Raw genomic sequence first — 15,573 nt, 5'->3', positions numbered from 1 at the left:
GACTCTGCCCTCTGCCTCTGTGTGCTTTACTGTTTACTCAGACGTTTGCGTCTGTGTATAACTATTTGCGTGAGAAACCATTAAGTGGTGTCAGATTAAGAGTGTGACTGTTTTCCGTGTGATTTCCCTTCATGCCATTAGAGGAAAATCTTTCTTTCCCATTAAGTCTTTTTCAGTCAGCGTGTTTGTGCCTCTTCTCCTTTCTTTCTTTTCATTTTGGGCTTTTGTCACCTTTCAACGCAGGCAGCTAAGGCATGCCCAGACACTTCCCAGGTATCAGTAGGCCTCAGGTTTACAAAGTGTGAAATCTGCCTTTATGGTTGTGTATGAATTTCTATCAAAAAAGTAAATATTTCACTGATCACAGATGACTTATTCATCTTGACTTGACAGCAAGAGCTGTTGTTGACCCTGTAGCATTGTCACTGAAATATCAGTTGCTACACTGTTCAACACAAACTAATTTTGATCACAAGCATACTTTTCCAGACTCATGGCTGTCTTTGGATGGACTGTGTGAGAGCTATTTAGAGCATTATAGTGGGTCTTTATAGCTCTTATACCATCAGTAAAAAAATCTGTGCTATAGTGCTATAAAGTGCAATGCAAAGAAATCAGTTTTCCCAGCATTGGTCAATATGGTAAATGGACAAATGGTTTTGTCAATATTCATCACTGATTTGTTAAAATTCATACCCAATGGTAGATAACCTTCTGATAAGATGTCTTCAGTACTCTGGCATTTATTGTGAGCAAATGCTAGTTAGCTTGATAGCTACATTTTGCATAGCTAGCTATATCGCCTATAGCTTCATACTGTTAGTTAAGATCTCCATGCTGAAACACCTGATCAGTGGGAAGAATGTCTTTTCATGTTACTTCATGTTGTCTGTTCATTTGTTAATGACAGCCAATGTGTTGGGCTGTGCAGGAGACAGTCCGTCAGTTCTCTTCTGATTTTCATTACCTACAGTGTTTTAATTTACATACCCACCGTTTAACTGCTCTCACTCTCACTCTTTTTACTGTCAAACAACCAAATGAGCACACTTATTTGATTGTGGCTCATTAATATTGACATTACCTCCTAATGAGGAAAACTATAACTACTACACTGTGGTGCTGAGATACTTGTTTAAATCAAAGATTTGATCATTAAGTTTCACCACCATTCATTTTATAAAAGTCACTGCCAGGAAATGTGTTATTTGCTTAAATTATCAAAGGGAGAGTGAATCATCTGTTTGCTCTGGCTGCTTCTGGTATAGTTAACGTGGCCACTATCAGCTTGGCTACTGTCAAAAGCGAGAAACAACTGTTAAAATCCCACTTCTGATTCACACTGAACTAGAAACCATGATCTCAGTGCTGTGATAAAGGCAGAGTAAAACACTTGTTTAAATTAAAAAGTAGGCTGGTGTTGTTACTCGCTGAGCTAGTGGAAATGATGCCAACTGACTGTCGGTTTTGAACCTTCACAAGTTTTGGAGCTCTCTCCATAGTTGCACTGGCCATAGGGATTACGGGGACAGATCACAGTGTGTGGGTGGGCAGTATGGTGACTCCCAACCCCCCAAAAACATGATCCCTCATGATAACTCCAGGGCTGAGTTTCTGTCCTTTCCCCCTTTGAAGTTGCTGTTACTACATGAAATTTAACAAGACAGGTAGATTGAAATAACAAACAAGTCTCTTGTTTATTTGAACCCTGGGCAGGACAAATAAACTTGTTTGGCAAAATAAACAGAATTACAAGCCAGGAGGACATAGATCTGATAAAGTTCTAAAAATATCATGCTGATACCATGCAAGGAGAAATACCATCACCACAATGTTGCATCTACAACATAAAGTATATTGTTGTAAATATAATAAAAAAAAATATATAGTTTTGCCTTTACTGGTCAGTATAGAGAGACAGGAAACAGGAAACATCCACGCCCACTGTCTGCTTCACATGGTCAGGTGTGCAGTTTACAACAAAACATGGTGTTTGACAGTAGCATTTTGGTGCATTAAGGATATTTAGGATTATAGCACAATTAGCTATATCTACAGATTCCAAACACAAAGTATGGTAAATGGATGGACTGTACTTATATAGTGCTTTTCTAGTCGGATTGACCACTCCAAGAACTTCACACTACAGGTCACATTCACCCATTCACACAGACATTCATACAGCACTACAGCACATTCAGGGGGCGATTTGGGGTTCAGTATCTTGCCCAAGGATACTTCTACTAGCTTTAAAGTGATGAGGCCAAATGACAATAAAATGTTTGAAATTACATGAAAAGCAAGACTTTATGCTTTAGCCTTCTGATAATAAAAATAATATAACATCTGGTGGAGATGTGATATAGTTTGCAGACACTCTAATTTACTGCGGCATGCTCAAGTGCAGACTATGAGCCTCTCTCATGCTGAGTATCTAAAGCCCAGTGCAGCACTGCACTGTCTATCAAATCTTACACCCAGCACCTTTAACCCACTTTAACCCACCCATTAACTCTTTGTAAATGTTTATAATCATGCAGGACAATTTATAACAAGTATTACAAGTTCATCATGCATTATGATTTATACCTCCATGTCCAAGTGACAACAGTGTTGAGTCTTGGGTTACACAATCTATTATAACTATCATGAATCACAGAACTACTCTAAGAGATTCTAAATTCTAAATTTCTGAAGTGGAATAATTTCTTAGACACATCAATAGTACACTACAGTATGTGAGCTTTAAGTAAAGTAACAGCGCTGTATAAGGTTATTGGCAGTTGTATGACCACTGTACCAAACACAGCCAGTCTCCCAGTAGAGGGGGAATGTTAAACAGAGAGTAAGGCAGGGTTTTGTTTAGTAAGGTTCACAATTTACCATCACTCATCTTCATTAACATACATGGTGGTAAAACTGTAAATAAAACAATGCAGTATTCCATGGCTTTGTTCTTAACTAAATAGTATATTGTATTAATAGGCTCCCAGTTATGGCCATTTTCCTGCTTGAGATCACAATTTGGTAGCAATCAGACCTATGGTTTAGGAGATGGTGAAAATGTTTTTCAAAAAATTCTAAATGGCAGAAAATCCATTTTAACAGATATTTATGGTCCAAGAAGCTTTTTTATGTTGAGTATTAGATATGAGTCAGATTTTTCACTTTTTTGACAGTCAATTATAGTGCCATCATTAGACCAATTGTAATCATGTTTCATGGGAAGCATTAGCATTTAATTTCCAGTTATGGTACCAAGTTTCATGTCTCTAGCTCATTCCAGTTCACAGTCAATTGAGCAAAGACATAAAATGGCAGATAATGATGAATAGGCCATGTCCACATGCACCAACCAATAGGGCCCATCTGATCTTGGTTAATACTTAATACCCCCACACCATGCTGCCTCAATTGAAGGAGTTCAAATATCTTGGGGTCTTGTTCATGAGTAAGGATACGGAGGGGCGAGAGATTGACAGACGTATCGGTAGTAATGTGGGAGCTGCTCCTTCACATCGAAAGGAGCCAGCTGAGGTGGTTCAGGAATCTGATCAGGATGCCTACTCAGTGCCTCCCTTTGGAGGTTTTCCGGGAACATCTTACTGGGGGAGACCTCGGGGTAGACAGAGAGACGGAAGAGCACAATACTACAGGATTATATATCTCATCTGGCCTAAGAAAATACCAATCAATACCATCATGGACCTGGCTGATTTCTGGGCAAACCTGTAGTTTTGTTACAGCTGCAGTGGAGCAGAGCAAAGGGAAATGAGAACTACACAGACCATCGCTTATGTGTGCCCAGCATCCTTTCCGCTCTGCTCTGCCTCTTCGGGGCTTGGACCCTAACTAGATAGCAAACAGAGTCAGTCATACCCTAATTAGACACCTGTACCTAAATTATGCTGTGCTTAGAAACTGCATATAATTCTGTATTTGATCCAAAATATACTACACTATATGCTATACATGATTAGCATAAATTATACTCTGCACTTAACTCACCTTCATAACCACTGCCGCAAGTTGTCTCTCACTGTGAAAAATGATTACATAATCTTGCTGATGTTGTATCTATAATAACCGCCTGTACATTACAGGAATTGACAGATTTTCTGGGTAGGACCCAAGGAAAAAAGAACAAAAACTTTTAGAAAAACAGTGAATCTTTAGACTTGTTTCAGATTAATTCACTCTTGTCTGGATGAGAGAAAGCATCATCAGCCAAGCACAAAAAGGTAAAGTCTACCTGCATATTTTCTAGCCTTATCACAATGATTCAGGGAAAATGTATTGTATACTTGGTGCTGATGTAATGAATACCATAAAAAATCAAAAACCTTATGTAGCAAAACATTTATTCAGTCAGGTATTATTGTTTTTTATGCTTTGTGTACCATGATAAACATTCCCTAAATCATTGTGGTAAGGCTGGAAATTGTCTAGGTAGACTTCAACTTTTTCCATGGTTGGAGGGACCTTCTCTGGTCCAGACAAGTGTGAACTGATCTCAAACAAGCCTAAGATTCACTGTTTTCTCGGAAGTTTCTGCGGAATGTACAGTCTGTTATTCTAGGTGTATGGGTTATAAAACATTAGCAAGGTTATGTATTCACTTAGAGATAAGAGACAACTTGTGGGAGTGGTTATGAAAGTGCTGAAAGTGCTAGAGGCATTTTGGAGAAATTGTTTGCAAAATTCTTTGAGAAAGTTGTGCAAGGTCTGCCATCAGGGCAGACTCTCAAAGTCTTGATTATGCTGTTCCTATCACGGCCAAAGTCACTTAATCACAACAACATTTTTTTTCTTTCCCTCCCAGCGGAGCTTTGCCAGGAATTTAGAAGACTTATCCATACTGTTTTTATTGTGCAGTTGGATTATACAGATGCCAGACTTCAGATCCCTTTTTAGGATGACTTTTTGTTATTGCTGAGCTTTTTTGGGGAGGTTGTTTGCTTTTTACTCACTTTACCCACTTATGGATATCCTGACTTTTTCTTACTTGCTTACTGTTTTTGTATGGTTGTGACCCTGTTGGAGGTTCTCAGGGTTTACAGCTTGTTTTTAAATGTATAACATATATTTTGCACTTCAGAGATATGAAAAGTGCTTTTCCAAATTTACATCAGGTCCTCAAGTGTGTCCACAACAAACCCCCTAAACTAAGCAACAAAATATGCTGTTGATGATTGCCTTTAAGAATTACACACAAGAGATATGTCTTCTCAATGTTTCTGTCTCTTAAAAGGAAGTTTTTCTTGCATCTGTCGCCTAGTGCTTACTCATTGTGGGAACTGTTTGATCTCTGTTTCCGTTTCCCAGCCACCCTGATCAGCAGAATATTAGACTGTCAGTACTTTCCAAAACTCTTACAAATCAGTGACAAAAATGATTGATAGAAAAAAAGCCCTAGATAGAATAGCAGACACACCAACATTCACATGACCAAGGAATGGCCTCCACATTGTTACAAATTCAGGCACCTTGGAGTGCTTCAGACAGGTCAACAAGCCCAGTGGGATATGTTCCATTGTAATTTATACCAGCTAGAGTGTGTGAGGCCGCTAGAGGAAATCCAATGGACTAATGCATCCTTTCTTGCACAGAATGACAATAAGCTGAATAGTTTTTTATGATGTACATTAGAAATTTGTGTATTAGGAAGACCTAAGAGAAGTGAAACTGGGTCCAGTTTAAGCTCAGTTCCAAACACGTTCTGCATTTCATACAGGATGGATTCCCAGTATGTCTGTAGTTTGGGGCAATACCAAAGGCAATGCATGAGGTTATCAATGTTTGCATTTAGGGCATAGAGGAGAGAATCTAGGATTGCAGTCTGGCAATAAATGTACTCTATGTAGTAATTAGAGTTGTGTGGTTCTGGTTCTGTTACAAATTTATTTATTTATTTAATTTTATTGTTTTTTGTTTTGTTTTTTTGCACTGCCCCATATAGCCTTCCAAACACCTTCTCTTCAATTCAATTCAATTCAGTTTTATTTATGTAGTGCTGAATCACAACAAAAGTCATCTTTTCATACAGAGCAGGTCTAAACCATACTCTGCGGGGGGGAGGTAGAAAACTGCGGGGGGGGGGGGGGGATAGAGAATAGCAACAGAAGAACATAGCATAACATGGATTCCATGTAAAAAAATAGAAAGTGATATCAATAATACAGTACTAATGATAATGTAATGATAGTAATGATAATTAAAGTAATAATTGCAAAAGTAGCAATAAAACTAGAAGCAGTACTAGTAATTTCTAATTCTAGCAGCAGGTGTTGAGTGGAGTTGTAGGAGCAGCAGGAGACTTGTCATCACAGATCAGACTCTACAGCTCCAGAGGCAGAAATACCTGCAGAAAGAGACAGCAGAGGACAGAGAGACGGAAGAGCACAATACTACAGGAAGTGGGAGATATTGAGTTAGTAACATGTAATATTGGATATGAATCCATAGTGATGGAGAGAGAGAGAGAGAGAGAGAGAAGCTCAGTGCGTCATAGGAAATCTCCCGGCAGTCTAGGCCTATAGCAGCATAACTAAGGGATGAGGCCTGAGCCAACCCTAACTATAAGCTTTATCAAAGAGAAAAGTTTTAAGCCGACTCTTAAAGGTACAGAGGGTGTCTGCTTCCCAGACCCAAACTGGGAGAAGGTTCCACAGTAGAGGAGCCTGATAGCTGAAGGCTCTGCCTCCCATTCTACTCCTGGAAACTCTGGGAACCACCAGTAAACCAGCATTCTGGGAACGCAGTGTCCCAGTGGGATTGTAGGGGAATATGAGATCTTTGAGGTATGATGGTGCCTGACCATTAAGGGCTTTGTAGGTGAGGAGGAGGATTAGGGCTGGGTACCAAACTTAGGTTCTTTTATGGCACCGACAGGAATGCTTCGATACTACCCGGTATAGAAAGATGCTTTGTTTTTGAGTGCCAAGTTTTGGTACCAAGGAATTAATCACGTGATCAAGATCTGATAATGCTGTCGGTGATTGGCTGTAACATTACACGTGGTAGAGGAATGCAGGAAAAAAACCTATGTGGCTATGCCCACAGACAGGGTTCACATGTATCTGTGTTGTGAACTACAGTGTGTGTGTGACAAAGCGCATAAAAAATGCGACCAAGGTCAAAAGTGTGTCTCCATTTTAGCAAGATTGATGCCAATAGTGTGCAATGCAATATTTGCAAAAAGGACATTGTTGCTAAGGCTGGTAACACAGCCAATTTGATGAAGCATTTGAATGTGCACAGAATCAGTTTATGAGCAGAAAGTTGCTCCATGTTCAACTACACGAAGATTTAAAGGTCCTTAGTATGCAGCAGTGAGCATTAGATATGGACTTGTCACTTGTTTGCAACAGTTCTTTTGCACTGAAAATTATTTGTTGTAACCTGAAAAATAAAACTCTAAAACTCTTATAGAAACTCTTAGAATTGATTTTATAAAATTGGTATCGTTCAGGAACCGGTATCAAAGTTAAGGTATCGTATTGAAAAATTTTAAACGATACCCAGCCCCAAGGAGGATTTTTTCTATTTTGGATTTGACTGGGAGCCAGTGTAGAGAGGCTAACACAGGAGAAATATGGTATCTTTTTCTAGTTCCTGTCAGTAATCGTGCTGCATCATTTTGGATCAACTGCAGAGTCTTTAGGGACTTATTGGGGCAGCCTGATAATAATGAATTACAGTAGTCCAGCCTAGAAGTAACAAATGCATGGACTAGTTTTTCTGCATCCTTTTGAGACAGAAAATGTCTAATTTTGGTAATATTACGCAGGTGAAAGAAGGCAGTCCTAGAAGTTTGTTTTTCATGTGAGCTAAAGGACATATCCTGATAACTCCAAGAGTCTTTACGGTGGAGTTCAAAAGTAAAATGTTGCTTGTCATGTTCCTCAGGCATGCCTGAGGTTTGGCTAACTGATTGGTTTTATTAGGCTTCATTGACAGATAAAGCTGTGTATCTTCTGCATAACAATGGAAATTTATGGAGTGATTCCTGATAATGTTGCCCAAGGGAAGCATATACAAGGTGAAGAGAATCGGTCCAAGCACTGACCCTTGTGTCTAACTTTTGTGTACATGGAGGAGTAGTTGTTAACATATACAAACTGAAGCCTATCAGATAGATAGGACTTTAACCAGTTTAGTACGGTACCTTTAATGCCAGTAAAATGTGATGGTCAATCGTACAGACAAGTTCAGAAACAAGTCTGTTGCAATTAGGAGGTTGTTTGTAACTTTTACAAGTGCCGTCTCTGTGCTATGATACAATCTAAATCCTGACTGAAAAACCTTGAATAAACTATTACCTTGAAGAAAGTCGTACAACTGTTTTGCAACTGCTTTCTCCAGGATCTTAGAAAGAAAGGGGAGGTTAGATATAGGTCTGTAGTTGGCTAATATGTCTGGATCAAGAGTGGGCTTTTTTAGAAGAGGTTTGATTACAGCTACCTTATATGACTGCGGCACATAGCCTGTTACCAAGGACAGATTTAACATATCTAATACAAAACTGAAAATTAAGGGCAGAGCCTCCTTAAGCAGCCTAGTTGGGGTGGGGTCTAAGAGACAGGTTCAAGGTTTAGATGCTGAAATAAGTAAGCTGGTGGAGTTCGATGGGAGAAAAACTGTCTAAGTTAGGTTTCGCAGCTGATTCTATGGATCCTGTGTTTTGACATAAATTGGTGCTGGTTGAAGGCAGGATGTGATGAATTTTGTCTCTAATAGTAAAAATTTTATCATTAAAAAGTTAATAAAATCATCTCTGTTGAGGGTTATAGGAATACATGGATCAATAGAGCTGTCACTCTCTCATCTTGGCTACAGTGCTGACAAGAAACCTGGGGTTGTTCTTATTATCCTCTATTAATGACTAAGTAATAATAGGCAGCTCTGGCATTACAGAGAGCTTTCTTATATCTTTTAAGACCATCTTGCCAGGCTAAGCGGGATTCCTCCAGTTTGGTGGAACGTCACATTCTTTCAAGCCTATGTGATATTTGTTTTAGTGTACAGGTTTGAGAGTTGAACCATGGAGCTTGCCTCTTTTGCTTTAATTTTTTTCATTTTTAGGGGGGCAGTGGAGTCTAAAGATGTACGTAGTGAGCCTGCAACACTGTCTACAAGATGATCAAGTTGGGAGGGAGTAGCTTCCGTTAAATTGAGATAAGGCACTGGATTTAGGTTAGAGGGAATCATTTCCTTGAATTTAGCCACTGCACTATCAGAAAGATTTCTAGTTAGGACGTATTTGCCTGTTTATACGTAATCCAATGAATTCAAAAGTGATTAAAAAGTGGTCTGATAGAAGAGGATTCTGTGGGAAGACTGTTACATGTTCATTATCGATACCATATGCCAAAACAAGATCAAGAGTATGATTAAAACAGTGAGTGGGTTTACTAACACACTGAGAGAAGCCAATACAGTCTAATAGTGAGGAAAATGCAGAGCTAAGGCTGTCATTGTTGACATCCACATGAATATTGAAGTCACTATACTACAATAATGACTTTATCTATTCGAAGTACTAAACTCAGCAGGAACTCTGAAAATTCAGATAAGAAGTCAGAGTATGGGCCAGGAGGGCAGTACACTACAACAAATGAGATTGACTTTAGTGTTTTCCACCTTGGGTGTGACAGACTCAGAACAAGGCTTACAAATGAGTTATAATTGAGTTTAGGTTTAGGGTTAATTAGTAAAGTGGAATCGAAAATGGCTGCAACTCCAACTCCACAGCCAGTGTCTCATGGGATGTGAGTATTAATATGACTGGGGGGGGTGGATTCATTCAGGCTAACATACTCATCCTGACACAGCCAGGTTTCAGTCAGACAGAATAGATTAAGATGGTAATCTGATATCAAATCATTAACTTGTATGGCTTTAGATGAGAGAGATCTGATATTAAGTCATCCACATTTTATAATTTTATTTTGCTTAAAATTTGAATTGGCTGTGTTGATTTTTATTAGATTATTGTGGCTAACTCCTCTTCTGTTGACCTTTGATTTCGTCAATTTAAGTGGTCGGCAGACACAGTCTCTATGGGGTAACTGCTCTAAAGGAGGCACAAACGGACTTGTACTTATATAGCACTTTTCTAGTCGTATCGACCACTCAAAGCGCTTTACACTACGCGTCATATTCACCCATGCACACACACATTCATACAGTGCTTGCTCTAAAACCAAAGAATACATTGGGGGCAAAGTGGGGTTCGGTATCTTGCCCAAGAATACTTCGGCACAGACCGGAGATCGAACCGCTGACCTTCCGATTAGTGGGCGACCTGCTCAACCTCCTGAGCCACAGCCGCCACAAAGAAGTGTATAAGACTGCAACTCTGTCTCCTGGTCTGAACTCTGAATTGTCAGGGCTTTGGCGTCCTAATAAAATCGGTCAGATTTCTAGATATGAGAGATGCTCCATCAAAAGTGGGATGAATACTGTCTCTCCTAGTGATCTCTACACCCAGTTCCCTCTCCCAGGTCTATCTGAGCTCCTGAGAGCCAACAGCAGGATGTTCTTTCAGGATACAAGACTTTAATCGACATGTGTCCTGCAGTAGAGAATATCTTTTTTCCTATATTAGAGACACCAAAAGCAGTTAACAATTATGTTTTCTTCTTAATATAGTCTCTTATCCGAAAATACTAAAAAAGATAATTTCTCGGTACATCATATTTCTGCATTATCTGGCCAAAGGTCATTAGGACTCCATTTTCAAAGAGGTCCCCAAGAGAATAAATGCCCTAATTTCAAACTTTCTAGGAAGAGTAGATTTGAGAGAAGTCATTTGGACAGAGGCTTCAATATCCAGCCAAATTGAAGTGGTGTTATTACCAACTCAATCTGATACATATTGCAAAATTGCACTTAATTGATATTTTTTGAAATTTGGGAAATCCAGACCTCCTGCATTGCTTCAGCACTGCAGAGTGGGCATTTTTAAAAGAGGTCTTCATTTGTGCCAAATGAAAGAGCTAAACCAACCATTTATCTTATGAATTGTTTTGGAAGTGAATAAGATTGGAATCATTCTTACTGGGTAAAGCAAGCCAGGGAGAACATTCATTTACAGGGGCAAAATTCGAATTCCAATGCTCCAGGCCTTGTCTGATTTTGTTGAGCAGTGGGATGAAATTAGTTTTAAACATCTGACTGAAATATGGTGTAACAAATATTCCCAAGTACATGAATCCTGTGGAGGACCATCTCAAAGGAAAAGGGCAAAGAGAGCCAGGTATCTGAAGTTAACCAGTTAGAGGCATAGCAACAGACTTGGAAAAGTTTATTTGATACCCAAAGGCACCAAACACTGTGATTTTTTGTATTAAGTTGTGAACTGAAACGACAGGGTTGGATATAAACAGCAGTATGTTGTCTGCATATAATGAAATTTTATGTGATGTTTGACCAATAGCTTGCCCAGATATAGCAGGGTCATATTGAATAGTTCATGTTATTCAATACATCATGTGAATAGTATTGGGGATAGTGGGCAACCTTGCCCACTTCCTCTCTGAATTCTGAAGTTCTCTGACCTTACCCCATTAGTTATAATTGCTGTCATTGGACATCTTCACCCAACTAACAAAATTGCTTCCCAGGCTAAATTTCTCCAGAGTAGAAAACATAAAAGGCCACTCGACCTGGTCAAAGGCCTTCTCTGTATCTAAAGAAATTGCAAGGCCATCTGTTGTTCGTTGTTGACATAACTGAATCACATTTAATAATCTTCTGATTTTATCACAAGAGTAATGGCCTTTAATGAAACTTGATTGGTCTTCTTTGATTAGACGAGATAGGTATTTTTCCAAACGAGTTGCCAGGACTTTGGATAGAATTTGCAATGAAATAGGCTTGTAAGACAAGCAATTTTCTGGACACTTTCTGAAGAATTAAAGAAATAATTGCCTTCCTTAGTGTTGGAGGCAAAAGGCCAATATCAAATGAATGATTAAGCGTGCTTAAAATTTTTTTGACTAGTAAGTCACTGAACTCATGAAAATTTGCTGGTGAGCACATCAGGGCCTGGTGCTTTACAATTCTGAAGTGACCTGATGGCTGCCTGCGGTCAATTTAGGAAGGTTGAATTTGGAAAATAAGTTCTCCATTGTAGCTTGTACATTTTCATTTTGCTCAGACTGATACAAAATTCTATAGAAGTTGCGAAATGCATTATTAATCAATTCAGGGTCAATGGTACGATTCCCTGTTCTATCCAGGACTGAGGCAATAGTGCAGGAGGCTACTTGTTTTTTGGCTAAGTATGCTAAGTATTTGTCCGGTTTGTCACCATGTTCAAATAAGTTTTGTTTAGCAAATCTTGCTTTGTTGGTAGCAGTTTGAGTTAATAGTGAATTTAATGAACAGCGAAGGGTAGTGATTTCCTTTAGTTTGGATTCTGATGGTTTTGTAATGTATTTCCTCTCTGCTATAGTAAGTCTTTTTTCTAGTATCTTCTATTGCTCTACAGTTCTCAGTCCCTTACTTGTTACGTAGGAATCAACCCCTTTGCAAAGGCCTTAGAAGTTTCCCAGAGCAAACAGCACACTGCTTTTTGTTTTGTATTTCAAACAGTCAAAATTTCTTTTTTTGAAAATCATGACCATGATCATATCTTTACCAAATAAGTGATAATTATTTTAATAATGACAACAAAAAAGCCTGTTCTCAGGGAATATAACAACACGCTTGTTGGCTGTGCTTCTCCAGCCTGAAGGCTGGGCTAATGCTGTTGACTTAGTCAAGCTTTCAGTGTTACTGTCACAATCTTCCCCGCTTGGACTTTTTGTAGTGCTTCCTGCTTTACTTTGAAGTATTTTACCTGTTGTGTTTATGGGTGTTTTTGCCTCCTGTCCTCATTAGTTTCACTTGTGTTTCATTGTCTTACCCCTGGTTGTGTTCCTTGTGTCTGTATTTTCCCATCTGTTTGTAAGCCTGCTTTTTCATAATTCATAATTCACTCCATCAGTCTTCTTTCCCCTGTGTTCCTGGCTTCAGCTGTGACATCTTTGTTACAACTTAACAGATTTTCATTGATTATGATCAATTGATGTCCTCTTTGTCCCTTGCAGGCTGCAGCAGGAAAGCTCTCAGTGGACGGGTTGCTGCAGATGTCCAGCTCTGAGCTGCAGGACACAATGAGACGCCTGGGCTCCAACTCAGAGGATTGTTCTCGCCTCACTGCTGCCCTCTCCTGTCTAAAGAGTACTGATGAAACAGGTATATTTACCAGCCAACATAAAGTTTCATGTTAGAAAACTGTATTTTCAAACATAAGCAAAACCCAGCATATAAACTGTCAGCTCAGGCCCAGGTTTACTATGTGTCATTTCACCACTTAAGTACAACATCATCAAACTTTGGTCCTCCACTGTTATCTTGTAGCCCTTTAAGACTTTGAAAAATTACCCCAACTCAAGGTCCAATTAATTGCTTATCCCAGAGCCTTTAACTGTATCAAATAGCTCCACATGCCATTTGTACAGTGAAATTATTATTGGTGGCTGTAATCATTCTTTCTGTCTATCTTTGCATGTGAAGAGATCCCTTGCTAACGTGATTACAACAGAAGTGATGGGAGACAAAATCTGCAGTCCTTGTTCTGTGTAAAAATGACTTCTAAAGTTCAGCTGAAGTTACCAGGCTTCAGCAGTCAGACTTAGTCATCTCACGTGGGTTTTATCCAGTGCTACAGTCTTTGTATCATGAAATTCCCTCTCTTTGTTTCCCTGAGCAGTGTGTCCTTGCTGGCTGGTGATAGGAACACAAAGAGGATATATTGTAAAAAGTTCAGAATAATTGGCTATGTCAGGCTGCTGAAGCATCACATTAGCTTTTGTTGAGCTTTGACATGCATGTTGTAGAATGAGGACTGCAGATACTGCCACATTTTTTTTCCACTGTAATAGACCAGGAGTAGACAAAGAAATTAGTTTTTTGTTTTTTTCTTTATCAATCACTCAATAAAGGTTGTTTAACTTACAGTGCTTCCAATTCCCTTTTGACTGCCAACCAATACCACTAACTTACTTTAATAAGTAAGCTGGATAATTGTTAACTAACTGATATTCAAAAAAAAACCTGGGGCAAGCAGTATATGGTAGGGTCAACAGTTTGTCTGTGGTGGCCTTGAGAACTCAGTTTAGTGTGACAAAAACCACACTGCAACGTGATGAAACACAACCAAATACGGAAGCACTGGGAATGCAGACAACACAATCAGATACCCTCTACAAATACAGAAAACTCAACCAGTTATAGAAATATAGCTACAAGTGGCAATTCAAAGGTTCAAGCCAACATAGCCCAGTAGAGGTTGAAAGCTTTTGATCTTGACCTAGTTCAATGTGGTTTTGATGTGAAAAAAAAAAAAACAGTGAAAGCCCGGTCTGAAAATGAAACTCTTTACAATGGTGTAAAGCGTGCTGAAAAGATTTATGATGTGCCCTAGTAGCCCATTTTAACATAATTTTATGTTTCTTGATTGGACAGACTGATTTATGGCCATGCTCATGTTTGGAACTGGTGGTGCTCCCTATAGAGCCAATTTCAAACTAGTTGTACCCTCGTGGTTCAGTATTATTATGAAACATATCCTGGGAGTTTTGTAATGATTGAACAAAGAAATTCTGATTTATAGTCTGATTTGTGTCATGCCTCATGCATTTTTTGCATTTGTATCTGAATGAAACTTTCAGGGTACATTTATGTATACTTATGCTTGTATGGTTATGATGATTTACCCAACAGCTGTTCTCTGTGGTCTCTTTATGTGCTCAGCCATGCCATGGTCACTATCTTATTGATGACTAATGACAGTTACATAGACCTGTGGTAACTAATTTGTTAATGTTAATGTTAGTAGAGGTGAAATGCACAGCGAGAGCACATTTTTCATATGCTATTAATAACTTCCCCTTCACTTTTAAGTTAGAAGAAAATTCAAGTGATATATATTATATTTGACAGTTCATTCTTGCTTATCTTGCACAATTTGTTTTACAGACATTTACCATATTCTTACTTAAAACTGTGGCAAATTAACATTAACAGATCAATTTCCTTTGGTCTGTGTAACTGCAAACGTCAGTGATGAAGAAATGATGAGAAATGCGCTGTTTTCCAAGTTACTGTAGCTGTCGTATTTAGCCAGCTAGATTTCCATGGGAATTCACGCACCAATCCTTTTTGCCATATGCAGATGAGCATGGTTTCATCCACACTAGGTTGGAAAAACTGTAGACGCAAGCCAGGCACAGAGATCAGTAAACCATGTATGGCTGATAATCCAAGTACACAGATTGCAAAACTGTAAACACAGATTGGCAAACAGGGCACATGTTCTGCCAAATTCTGCCAGCCTATCCAGAATTGCATGCCCCTCATGGGAGAGCGAAAGTGCTAGTTACAAGTATATAATCTGGGTTGGGCTCATCATGATAAATGAGCTGAAGTCTATACTATATGAACATTTAGAGTCATCAGTGTTTTATTGGACTCAGTAGATGTTGCATTTCTTTGAGAGGATTATGGAAAGGTTATCTGAAT

The 15,573-nt window shown here is 38.9% G+C and overlaps 1 protein-coding gene across 4 annotated transcripts in view; it reads left to right on the top strand.

Annotated features, from left to right (window-relative positions):
* The window catches only part of LOC108899869 (kinase suppressor of Ras 1), a 57,294-nt gene that overhangs the window by 24,230 nt on the left and 17,491 nt on the right, over positions 1-15,573 (top strand). For all 4 annotated transcript variants that reach the window (XM_018700573.2, XM_018700565.2, XM_051065731.1 and 1 more), the window contains one exon: positions 13,098-13,245. In XM_018700573.2, the coding sequence (XP_018556089.1) occupies positions 13,098-13,245 (148 nt within the window). The remainder of the gene's footprint in view (positions 1-13,097; positions 13,246-15,573) is intronic.

Source organism: Lates calcarifer, linkage group LG21, assembly GCF_001640805.2.
Source record: "Lates calcarifer isolate ASB-BC8 linkage group LG21, TLL_Latcal_v3, whole genome shotgun sequence".
Classification (NCBI taxonomy): domain Eukaryota; kingdom Metazoa; phylum Chordata; class Actinopteri; family Centropomidae; genus Lates; species Lates calcarifer.
Note: the sequence above shows the minus strand (reverse complement) of the source record. Positions and strands in the feature narration are given on the sequence as shown.